Genomic DNA, 13113 nt, shown 5'->3' on the forward strand with positions numbered 1-13113 from the left:
TTATATTGAAGCCTGTCTGATACCCTGACTACAGAGCAGGAGTCGGGAGCAAGCCGTTTTTGCTCAGTACTGACGGTGTTAGCATGAAAGTGGGTATTCTTGGGGAGTTGGGACATCATTGAAATATAGTGCATGGGGGCGCCTGGGTGGCTCAGTGGGTTAAAGCCTCTGCCTTCCGTCCTGGGATGGAGCCCCGCATCGGGCTCTTTGCTCGGTGGCGAGCCTGCTTCCTCCTCTCTCCCTCTCTGCCTGCCTTTCTGCCTACTTGTGATCTCTGTCAAATAAATAAATAAAATCTTAAAAAAAAAAAAAAGAAATATAGTGCATGGGACGGGTCATTAGCGTTTGGAGACATGCTGGGCAATGCCCATACCTTCCGCTGTGATTTGTCACACAAGTCTGATCGGTTTGCAATGTGTGATTTTACTCGTGCTGTTGGCAAGTGGCGATTGCCATTTTCACTTGTCCTGGGGATGGTTGTCTCTGCCCTCAGCCGCCTTGGATGAAAGGGAAGGCAGGTGTGGGATGTCAGCTGCTGAGCTCTATCGTTACAATTGTTTCATATTAGCCCTTGGCAACATTTCCAACAAGTGTTAGTATTTTAGAGGAAGAACAAGATTTGAGGATCCTAGTGTATTTTCAGAAAGTCTAAAAAAATGCATAACAAACTTTTTAATATAGTTGTCGTATAAAGACAGGAATCTGACACATGCATTAGCTGTTTGAATAAAGTCCTGCTGAAGGAGGGCACGGAGGTCTGTAAGCACTGCGGGAGGCGGGGATCAAGGAACAGAAGACCTTAGGGACCAGCAGAGGGCGCTGGGTGTCAGTAATAGGAAACCCTTAGAGGTCACTTTCTGCTCTGTAATTGCTGGAGAAAGTTAATTATCAGTCTATGTAAAGGTCATCTTCTTGGGCTTGGCCTTGTCTTCTTTCATGTTTCTCTCAAGGTGCATTCCACAATATAATTATCCATATTGGATTTTTCCCTCCACACGCACTTCTGAAAGAAGACATTTTTTTGTAAAAATTCTAGTTTTCTAAAATCATGAAAATTCCTGAAAGTCTCAGGAGATTTCTCAGAGGACTGTGTCGCATTTTATAAAAAATACTTTTTCTTTAAGGTAGAAGCAATATAGACAGAGAACCTTTTCCAGAAGGAGAAGGCAGAGCCTTCCTGCCCAAGTGAGCTTCCCCTGCTCCTCGCCAGGACAGACTCCTGTGAGGTAGACTCCAGCCTGGCTGGTGTGGGGCTCGGATCACCTGGCATCTAGGCTGGTGTCACACGCCAAGTGTTGCCAGGACAACCACATACCTCACTTGGTCAGAAACTGGAGGGGAAGGTGTGAGCCATCATCAGAGCAGTCCTAGCTTAGTGGACACACTAAGCCCCCTACCCACCTTCTGTGTGTTGGAGGTCTTTATTTTTTTTAAGATTTTATTTTTTTAGTGTTCTAAGATGCATTGTCTATGGACCACACCCAGTGCGCCATGCAGTCCGTGCCCTCCTTAATACCCACCAAAGGCTCACCCAACCCCCAATCCCTGCCCCTCCAAAACGCTCAGTTTGTTTCTCAGAGTCCAGTCTCTCATGGTTTGTCTCCCCCTCCAATTTCCCCCAATTCACTTTTCCTTTCCTTCTCCTAATGTCCTCCATGGTACTCCTTATGTTCCACTAGTAAGTGAAACCATATGATAATTGACTCTCTCTGCTTGACTTATTTCACTCAGCATAATCTCCTCCAGTCCTGTCCATGTTGATACAAAAATTGGGTATTCGTCCTTTCTGATGGAGGCAATTGGAGGTCTTTAATGATAAATGGCCAAGTGGAGAAAGTGGGTTTCACTAAAGGGCTTTCATTGATCTTACCGGGAGAAAAGAGTCAGCTCAGTAGGTTCCTTGTCTCCCTGTAGAACAGTAGAGCCCAGGTGCACTTTATGTGACTGCTGGATATCTAGGCATCTTTTATACAAATGGATTTTGGAATCACTCTTTTTGGCCAGAAGGTTATTTCATGCATAATTCGGGCTGTGATTGCCAGTTTTCCTGTGTCTGAAGCAGTTCAGCAGCGGGAAAGAGAATGCTCTCTGTTCCTTTTTTTTTTTTTTTTTTTTCTTTTCTGCCCTCTATGCTTGATGCCACAACAGATAACTAAACTATTTTCAGACATTAAGTACGCCCGTTTCATTTTGGCTGATTCAGAATTGTTTTTCCTTAGTGGGAGATTTTAATGCTTTTCTTCCAGATTTGCCTTTAAAAATAAATATAGTGGCTCTTGTTGAGAGCCAAGAGATATCACATATTTGTTAGCGTTTGATTCTAGACTAAGTTACGCTTCCAAGGCAAGGTTTAGAAGTTCTCTAGAAAGGGGTTTCGTCGTACATAATAGAACTTTTGTTTCTGTGTGTGCATTGGAAAATTGTATTGATTTGCTCTCAGACATTCGGGGAATGTGAGACAGGGTTGTGTCTTTCAGATGCACCTGTGGGGTGCTTGTCAGTCTTTAACGACGAGACGGGCTTTTGGAGCCCGGATTGAGGACTTTTCTGGTTCTCATGGAGTAAACACTCACAAGGTGGCTGCTTCCAAGCTATGGATGTGATGTCACTGAGTGCTGGGGCAGGAGGCAAGGTGCAGATCTGCTCTCTGCAGCTGCTGTGAACCTGCCCTGCGTGCTCAGGTGATCTATACCTCATGCATTCACTGTGAAACCAGGGTATTTTTGGACTTGAGGTTGTGGTCCGAAAACCTCTTGAAATCGAGGAGCTTGGACCACCAGCTGGAGCAGCCATATGTAAAGTTTTCCTCCTTAACCAAGGGTGTAAAGGACATAGGTCTTGCCTAAAGGATTCTCAGACAGGAGTGCCTGGGAGGCTCAGTCTAAAGGATTCTCAGACAGGAGTGCCTGGGAGGCTCAGTCCCTTAAGCGTCCAACTCTTGACTTCAGCTCAGCTCACGATCTCAGGGTTCTGGGGATTGGGCCCTGCACCTGAGGCCATGCTGGGCGGGGAGCTGGCTTGACACTCACCCTCGTCCTCCCTCCCTCCCGCTGCCCCTCCCCCAGCTCTTTCTTTGGAGCATGCTCCCTCTAGTTCTCTCTTCAAAATAGGTAAATAAAACCTTTAAGAAAAAGGTCAAAAAAATAAAGGATTCTCAATGATTAGGACTCACACTATTTTTTTTTCTTGAAATCATGAGCCAATTTTTGTGGGGATTATAATATGATATTATACGCTCAAAAATGAATGTTTTCAGTCTATTACAGTTAGGTATTGATTTATTTCCAGATAGCAACAGGACTATGACGAAATGTGATGCTTATTTTGTTCATCCGTTGAGTTCTTCAGTGGTGAGCTTTTTCACATTCACTTACACATACCCAAGAATACACATTTGATAGAAAGGACTGTTGTGGGACTAAATCCAGACCCCCTCACCTCGGCGGTATGACCATTTTGTCCCTGGAGTCTGTCCCGTGCACTGAAGACTGTAGCAGCCTCTCTGGATGGGGGTCCGTAGATCCCAGGAACACCACTGCCCCCCTCCCACTCCGTGGCAGAGGGAGATGTCTCCAGACATCTGTCTCCTGGGGTGTGGGAGGGGAAACACTCTGGTTGAGAATCAGTAGACTAAATTGAAAAAACGGGTCTTCTTCTATCACAGGTTCACTTCCTCATTCTTCGGAACCGATTGTCATTGGTCACGAAGTGTGGCTTCGCTGTTTGTGGAGCCGGTGGCCCGGGGCCAGCCTCTACCAGTCCTCCAGAGCGGATTGTTACTTTCCTTTAAGTTTGGCAGAGCTGGTCACTGAAAAATGAAATGTATAAAGTTACAGGGAAATAAGTCCTTTTAAAAACAAAATTAAAACATGCAAATCTCATCCCTCACATTTTTTGGCTCTTATCTGTGCGGTTAAGTTTCTTTGCATACATTCTGTCTGTGTGAGGGAGACGCTGCGTGTGTCCAGGTGTGCTACTGGGCAGCTCTTCCACACTCCGTGTTGAGTGACATCACGTTGGTGCCGGAGATCAGCCACGGTGGGGAATAGGCAAATGCGGTAACGCAGGCCGTTTATTTTTTTTCCCCTGAGATAACAGGTCGTCTAGCGTTTATCAATAGGACCCTGTATATGTTTATGTAAAAGAGCCTTATCAGTCACTATTTTGAGAGTAGATACTCTATGTCCCCTCCAGATAAAGGAAGCATGTTATATGTTCTCCAAAACAAGGTCCTAAGAATATGGCTTATATCATCTGGAAACAATTTGTTTTTTTTAAGTGGTAATCATCTTTTTATGTTTTAATTTGCTGATTAGCCAGTGTTTGGAAGACTCCACAGCCCCTGTTGGAATGGACACGGACTTGGAGTGAGGGGGAGAGGGTTCCCCTTAAAGCCCTGGGCGGCATGGTGACTGGGCAGCAAGGCCACGTGCACCAGCCTCCCGCCTCGGTCCAGGAAGCTGGGGATGCAGAAGGCAGTGGGGGATCCCAAGGTGGAAAGGCAGGCATGCGTCCCCTGTCTCTCAGCGTGGCCCGGGACAGGCTGCAATCCCAGGCTTACCCCAGACGAGCAAACCCCTGACTTGCTTCCCCCTTTCTCCTGCTGCTGCGCACAGTTTAAGCAGGTTTGTTTCATTTTCCTGGTTTCCCAAGTAAAACAGGAAAGAGGCCCAATGCATTTTGTCCTCTGGGACACAAATGCCCTGCTTCGCTGTAGATTTTGATGGTTGGCTGTCACGTGGTCTGTCCCAATGTGCTGTCCTTGGTACCTGCTGATCCCTGCACGGTAGGACCAGGCCCCTGGGGTCGGAAATCGAAGCTCTTGCCCAGAGGACACAGCCTCCCTGGAATTGCCGAGGCCGGAGCTGAGCCTTTGGTTATCCTGCCACGGGATCGGTTTTGCCTCTGGGCCTGGACACGCACCCGCCATCGGCTTCGGCATGGGGGAGCTCCCGACAGGACCTCACCACCAGAGGCCTGCTCTGCCTCTCCCAACCCACCACGGTCATTTCTGACTGGCGCTGGCTGCCTGCTTTGTTCCAACGTGAACTTTCCCTGTCCCTGACGGCACAAGGACCTATGGACAGACACTGCACTGAAACAGATTGGTTGTAGAGAAAACCTCACTTCTCCTGAAAAAAATAATTTCCCAAATACTGCTTATTTCTGACCAAATGTCATCTCTGTGTTTTACCTTATGACTCCCAGAAGAATGAACAAGTCGCCCTGAGGCAGGACAGGGCCCCTGTTATGAGCCTATCACAGGCTCCTGATGGCACATTTTGTAATGAAAGGAGCTATAAAGCGTCCTTCTGTGCTTTCCACAGAGAGGGAGACAACTTGGATGTATGCCAAAGCCACACTGGGACATCATCAGCTCCTGATGCCCTGCAAGCCTGTGGGTGCCCTGCAATCAGACAGCCCCTTATTGACATCAGAAAAAAAAAAATATGTATTTGAATGTGTTTTTGGCTAGCATACTATGAATCGGAGTGGGCAGGAGACCATGGTGCACATTGAGGAAGACCTTGAGTGGTGAACTCCAATGACGTGCCAGAAACTCGGGCCAGGAAGAGGTTGGGCGGTGGTTTCAGTGGGAGCAGACTGTGAAGGAAACATTAGCATCTGGAATATATCTGCATACGGTTTGTAGGATCCTTTGATTTAACAGTTAACTATTAAAATATTAAACATCAAGGAATGTCCATCATAATTGTCTTTTTTTTTTTTTGAAGATTTTATTTATTTATTTGACAGAGAGAGATCACAAGTAGGCAGAGAGGCAGGCAGAGAGAGAGAGAGAGGAGGAAGCAGGCTCCCGCCAAGCAGAGAGCCCGATGTGGGACTCGATCCCAGGACCCTGAGATCATGACCTGAGCTGAAGGCAGCGGCTTAACCCACTGAGCCACCCAGGCGCCCCATAGTTGTCTTTTTAACTGCTTTTGGAGAAATGGTTGGTATTTTGAAGCTAAAATTTCTTGTCATTACAATGAAGATTTTTGTAAAAAAACAAAAGAATGACTAAAAGAATATTTAGAGCCATGAATGATTACATGTTATCATGAGTACAAAGTAAAATTTATGAGATATAATCCTAGAGGTCTGTTTTCAGTTTTCTTTGGCCTGTGATCCAGTTTTCTTTTGGAGTGCCTAGATATTGCCGGATTGGAAATAACACATTCTGGGGGCAGTGGAGACTTCCCTAAAGGCCACTTGGAAGATTTTTACTCCTGACTCTGGTTGTTTGCATCTTACAGTGTGGATCTGAGGTCAGCTTGATGCTTAAATTTCCTACCATCTTTTCTTACCAGGTGGAAGTGTCATTACATCCCGTGACTCCCTGAGTCTTTCCAGAACCCCACACGTACTCAGCCTTACTCTCTTTGTCTTTCAGAATATGACCTGGTGTCTCCCTATGAGGTTGACCACAATGGAGACTATGTGTCCCATGAAATCACGCGCTCTCGGAGGAGGAGGAGGGGGCTGGCCCCGCTCATGGTGGAGTCTCTCCACCTTCGGCTGAAGGGCTTCAGGCACGACTTCCACGTGGAGCTGAAAGCTTCCAGCAACCTCATGGCTCCCGGATTTATGGTGCGGACCCTGAGGAAGGGAGGCACTGAGTCCGTGCGCACCTTCCCACCCGAGGATTTCTGTTTCTACCAAGGCTCCTTACGATCCCACAAAAACTCCTCAGTGGCTCTCTCAACGTGCAGAGGTTTGGTGAGTGCAGCTTGGGTGCCCGTGGTGTGTGAAAGGGGAGGGGGTGCAGTTTCCCTTCAGGGATTGTAGCTGGTTCTGTTATCATGGCAGGACAGATCTCTTCGGTCTGTAAAAGCAAGAGGAAATCGCCAAGTAATGCTGTCTGAAATAGGTCAGTCTGCCTCTGTTGGCGCATTTGGCGGCAGTGCCCGCGCCCAGACTTACGTTGTTGTTTTTACAAGAACCTGGGAAGAGCCCCAGCGTGAAGATTGCTCTTCGAACGCACGGCCAGGTCTGATGTCACGAACTCCCCAGGGGACGGTTCCCCCATAGCTTACTGGCCCATTGCTAGTGCTGCAGAGATGTCTTCATTCCAAATAGAACAACAGTGCAAAACTGACTGGCCAGTTGGATTGTTTGATCAGGTGCTTGGAATCACTTTGGAAGGGTGTGTTGAGGATCACATACTTAGAGATCATGGTGTTTGCCCAAATGCGGTGATGAATCCAGAGCCAGGCAGTCCAAATCTCGTGGGACCAATGATTCCTTGGTACTTCCCCGTTTTCTTAGTATCTAATGTAGACACTGAACATCACTTGAATGCTTCCAGTGATCCCATTTGTTGGGGCCCTATAGTGAGGAGCATCTGGCCCCATTGAGAAGATGCCTGCCTTCCTCAGGCTACCCCAAGCCAAAATCTTAATGCCTTGTCTTTTAGTTTTCTTAAAATATTTCCATATTTTTAGGGAAGAAAACCTTAGTGGATACTTAGAGTCTTGAGTACATAAATCGGTCATACACGGATGAATGAGACATGATTTAGTTAGCTGAGCAAACGTGTGTGGCCAAAATCCTTTAAGGTCTTGACCATAGTAAAGTTCTGGAAAATAAATTTTTGAACATTTATTACATTTCTAGAAGATGCCTTCAGTCTATCTTAAGTGTCTTTCTCTCTTTGGAAAGAGGGAATTCAGACTCTGCATCTCAGAAGGATTTTGTGCACAGGTGTGTGGACTTTGGATGCTGAAGGGGCATTCCTAACCAGACCCTTCAAATACTATGTATATGCAAATGCTAAATCTTGTTACAATTTTTCAAAAAAATATTAACACCGGCTTTTCAAGGGAATTGGAAGTGGGTTGATTCCATGTCTATTCTAATTTGTAAAGGGTTTTTGATTGGAGAATGGTTACAACAGGGTTTTGCCAATGACACGGTGGCGGTTATTTAGCATAAATTTTAGGACTGAAGACAATGTGGCTGATTTCTTCCATGTTCTCCCAAGAAAAACAGATCTTCCTTAATGAAAGGGCTAGAACTCTTCATATAAGCACTAAAGGAAGGGGATCTCTTCCTCGGCTTCCTTTCATGAAGGCTCACACTGGAAATGGAAGCCATCTGTGCTGTAGGGAGGTGTGCCATGCCTGCAGAGCTCGTAGACTTGGATCTGTTTGTGAGATTGGGCGAGGTGATTCCCCTGAACCCAGCAGGGGTCCCGGCTTACTGAAGCCGGGGTCTCTGTGAGCCAAGGTCTCCCTCCCCATGGCTGAGCCCTGCCCTGGACTCTGTCCCAGGAGCAGCAGCTCGAGAGATTTCTGGTTCTCTTTGATCTCCATGGGAGTTAATGGTGCAAGTCATACGTGACAACTACACGTGAGATAAAGAAGTGAAAAGGAACAGAAAAAAAAAAAAAAAAACTTCTCGGATAATGAACCCTGGAATTTAATATTCTGGTCACTGGACTAGAAATCTGTATGCTTTCCCCATTCATCTGCCAAAGGCAGTTCATCCACTTTCACTGATGCTTTGTCTGTGGATGATCACAACAGAAATGACTGCAGCCACACTTATGACTGTGGGGTTCAGGGGCATTTGCTATGTGATAGGACAAATCAGAGGCATTTTAAAGGAGAAAAAGGGAGGATGAGAAGTCCCCTTTCTTTAGCCCGATAATAAAAATACCGAATGGGAGCGTCCCTCGAGTAGCTGTCAGGTCCTTTGTTTCTGTCTTGGTTGATGGCTCCCCAGTTGCTCATCTATCAAATCTCTTAAGGTATGAAGAGAAATGACATGTTTTTACATTAGAGGATGGCTCCGTTTTTGTTCTTACTGTTCTTGGGGTTTTTTGGTGTTTTTGTGTTTTTTTTTCCTTTGGGGTTTTGTTTATTTATTTTTTTGGTTCTAATTAAGTCCCAGGTTCATCTCAATTAAGCTTTTTTCTTCTCCCCCTCCCCCTCCCCTCCCCCTCCCCTTCCTTCCTCCTCCTCCTCCTCCTCCTCCCCCTCTCAGAGTTTCTGGTTGACCCAGCTATTTGCTGGAAGTCAGGTGCCCGTAGAATTCTCTTTGGTTTGACCTGTTGTCTCTCACACACCTTTGTAGATCCTAGCAGAGAAAGCATTTGGAATACAAGATCCTTGGGAAGGGAGAAAAATAAAAATCTATATCCTAGTCTCCTGGTTTTATCTGCAGTACGGAAGTCGTAAGCTAAACTGGATCGCTTGACTGAGGGTTTCACACCTTCAGGTAGAGAGCACGGTTGACTGTGGTGAGACAATGTGATTTCTGATGGGCAGGTAGGTACTAATTTTTACAAACATTTTCTGATGCACAGTTTTCTCCCGTGGTTCTCAGCTTTTGCATTGGGAAGCACTTTGCTGTAGTTCTTTAAAAACAAATATGAGGAACACCATCAAAGTTAAGAGCTGATGGCTTTATTTATAGTAAACAAATATTCTTGAAAACTAAAATGAGTGCTTCCCTAAGGGTCTTGCGAATAATGAATGTGCTTCAGACCTGTGTTGTCTGATGAGAGAGGCAGGGAATGGTTAGTGCCACTACAGGGATGAAATAGGACACATCTGGATACCATGAGGGGCAGAGAGAGCTGGCGCCCTGCCTTGCTGGGAGGGGGCAGCATCTCTGTAAGGTTCTGGCGTAGTTTTGTCCAGCTGAACCCTCACGGTAGAATCGAGGTGTAACGCCTGGCGGAGGAGGCATAGACTGTCCCAGGAAAGCCTGTTAACATCTGTCAAGGTCATGGACTTCTCCACTGTACCATCCGTAAACCCTAGAAAGGCCTGTAACGTCATCCTGATAATTGCCACCAAGTACCTTGGCTCAAAGTATTTCGTATTTCACTAAATAAGATTATTTAAAAAAAAAAAAAAAGGCAGTGAGTGTAATTCTTAAGTCTTTACCTAATTGATGTCACAGGTCTGTTGTGATCACCAGGCACAGGCACGTGAAGTGTGACACACGGCATGTGCCTTTCCAGAATGACTGCGTTAGTGACAGTGCAGGAAGCAGCGATGCCCAGGACAGTAGCAGAAGGTGCGACCTTAATTCACTGAGGACTTTGTGCCACGTGTTTGGCAAACAGCCTCACATTTGTTATGTCACTTAGCCTAATGACATGCCAACAAATAGGTTCTATTTTTTTAAAAGACAGCATTTTTGATATGTAATTCATACATCATAGAGAATCCCCCCCGCCCTTTGGCAATGTGTAGTTCAGTGGTTTGTAGTCTATTTGTACAGAATTCTAGAAGCCTCACCACACCTAATCCGAGACTCTGCATCACCCCAGAAAGAAACCCCTGACAGTCCCCATCCCCCCAACCCCCATCACTCCTAGACCCGAGTCATCTCACTTTCTGTCTCTATAGATTTGCCCAATATGGTAATTTCTCATAAAGGGAAGCGTACAACATGTGGTCTTTTGTGACTGGCTTCTTTCAGTCACAGTATAACGTGTTCATGTTTCATCCACATTGTAACACGTATCAAAACTTTATTATTTTGGGGGCGCCTGGGTGGCTCAGTCGGTTAAGCCTCTGCCTTCTGCTTGAGTCATGGTCCCAGGGTCCTGGGATCGAGCCCCGCATCGGGCTCTCTGCTCAGCAGGGAACCTGCTTCCTCCTCTTTCTCTGCCTGCCCCTCTGCCTACTTGTGATCTCTGTCTGTCAAATAAATAAATAAATAAATCTTTTTAAAAATTCATTATTTTTAATGTTTAATAACAACCTGCTATACATATATAATACATTTTTTTTTATTTATCTTTGCGGCAGTTGACAGATACTATTGTTTGTGTTCTTTCTGTTTGTTGCGACCCGTGCTGCTACTTGTGCACAGGTTCTCTTGGAGACACGCGTTTCCTTGCTCCCGTGTTTATACCCAGGGGTGTCATTGCTGGGTCCTCTGGAAATCCTGTGTTTAACATTCAGAGGAATTTCTAGCCCGTTCCACATTAGCTTTCCATTCTGTATCCGCCCAGCAATGTATGCGGACTCTGACTTCTCGTCCTGGCCAGCTCTTGTCCCCTCTTTTTCCCCGAGCCGTCCCGGTGAGCGAAGCCGCAGCTCACGGTGGCTTTGCGCGGCCGGCTGCAGATCCCTGGGTGGCAGCGGGGCGGTGCTCCCTCCCGGTATGGTTTCCTTGCCGGTGTCTCCTTGCAGCACTTTGACGATGCGCTCCGACTGCGTCTTCACTCTGCTGTTCCTCAGGAGAAGTCGGCTGTTTATCTCCCGGCAGTTCTGCCGCGCATGGGAGCTAGGTGTTTTTGTTTTTCTTTTACGATTGTTCCAAGATTTTATTTTTTGTCTTTGTCTTTCTACATTTTACCGTGGTGTGGACGCGTGTGGGTGTCTGTGCTCCTCCTGCGGTAACCCCGTGATTCACACATTAGTGCGCCTAATGCGGCGCTCAGTTCCCTTCATTTGTTTCTCCGTCTGGGAGCTTCGGTGATTTATCTTCAGATCCACTGTTCGCTGCTGGCCGCTTGAACCCGTGATGCTTCTGTAGTAACACCGTTCGGGAAGTTGTACTTTTTGACTCCAGAATTCCCATTTGGTTATTTCTTTTTTTATAATTTCGATTATTCTGTAACCCTTGATGTGCAGTTCCCTTTGGATCTGTGGACACGTTTATAATAGTTGCTTTGACATATTTGTCTGCTAAGCCCCACATCAGCATCCCCTCAAAAGCAGTTACGGTGCCTGTCTGTTTTCATGTGGAAGGGTCACACTTTTCTGTTTCTGTGCATGTTTCATAATTTTCTGCTAAAAAACACATTATATTTTATATAATAAAATAAATATAACTTATATATTATATTATATAAATAATATAATTTATATAAATAAAAATAAAATATGTTTTCTGCTAGAGAACATGTTCCAGGAACTCTGGAGATACTAGCCACACTCTGCTCCTCCAGGGCTTGCCTCTCGCTATCAGTGGAGCTCTGGATGAAGGTGTGGGTGCCTGGTCTTCTCTGCCCCGCTTCCCGGCCTGCAGCCTGTATGTCACAGGAGAGCTGGTGTGGGGCTGTTCGGGCTTCATTATTCTCAGCCTGCTGGGCCTGGACTACAGCTTCCATCCTAAGGGTAGGGCCTGCCTGTAGGAGACAGACTGGTTCTCATGGCCATGACGGCTCATATAGTGCTTCTACAATATGGACCTAAGGAGAGGAGAGATGCTGGTGGCTTGTTCCTGCTTATATGAAAACGTAGTTCTAGAATGGACATTTGCAGAGCAGGGAGCCTTTGTCTTCTTGGTGGCACAGGCCTGGCATAGAGCTCCCTCACACCCTGGGGGCAGGGGAAGTGTGTGACTAGACTGTGGCTCAGATGTCACCAAATGCCACCATTCTTTCTGAGATTAAATTAAATTCAGTAGCTGATTCTCCACTCTTGATGCCTTTAAGAAAATTTACAGAGACTTTAAATGGCTCTGCTGTGTGGTGTGTGTGTGTGTGAAAGAGAGAGAGAGAGAGATTTTCAGGAATTAAATGATCATTTCACTAGAGAGCAGATGACCTCACCCCTCACACTTCCATCCAGGAAGTCAGTCTCTTCTGGATGCTGTTGTTAACACATTTTACAGATAATTGCCCAAGACCACTTTATTTTCCCCATTTTACAGATGACTCTTTGAAGAGTGGGATTTAGAGCCTTGGTAGCCTGAGTCGAGAACCAGCACTGCAAACCACAGAATTCTTGGGCTTTCCAGCATCACCAGGGTATTCCTGCCATACAGGGACCTGCAAAGTCATTTACATGAATTTTCATGACATCACCTTTGAATGTTCCCATAAGGGGTCATGATTTTCTCCTTCAGTTTCCATCTCAGGGCTACCTTCCTCAGCATATGGTCCTCTCAGAGCTTAGGATCTCCATTTATACTGTAGCAGGGGCTTCTCTTAAATATATGTGGGTTCATTCCATAATCATTTATTCACAGGTTTGTGAGCTCTTCTAAAAACCTTGTTTCCCTTGTCTTTGTATCCCCAAGTTCTTGTTAACATAGACTGATTTTTTTTTTTTTTTTGCTTGCAATGAATCCTTACATTTCAAATTTACAAAAACATATTTTCTCAACCTCTGTTTTGAGGTACAAATAACTATACAATTA

The 13113-nt window shown here is 45.8% G+C and overlaps 1 protein-coding gene across 3 annotated transcripts in view; it reads left to right on the forward strand.

The window, feature by feature from the left end:
- Positions 1–13113, forward strand: part of ADAMTS16 (ADAM metallopeptidase with thrombospondin type 1 motif 16) — a 150348-nt gene that overhangs the window by 1039 nt on the left and 136196 nt on the right. For all 3 annotated transcript variants that reach the window (XM_059173597.1, XM_059173595.1, XM_059173596.1), the window contains exon 3: positions 6395–6720. In XM_059173597.1, the coding sequence (XP_059029580.1) occupies positions 6395–6720 (326 nt within the window). The remainder of the gene's footprint in view (positions 1–6394; positions 6721–13113) is intronic.

This window comes from Mustela lutreola, chromosome 5 (assembly GCF_030435805.1).
Source record: "Mustela lutreola isolate mMusLut2 chromosome 5, mMusLut2.pri, whole genome shotgun sequence".
Taxonomy (NCBI): Eukaryota; Metazoa; Chordata; class Mammalia; order Carnivora; family Mustelidae; genus Mustela; species Mustela lutreola.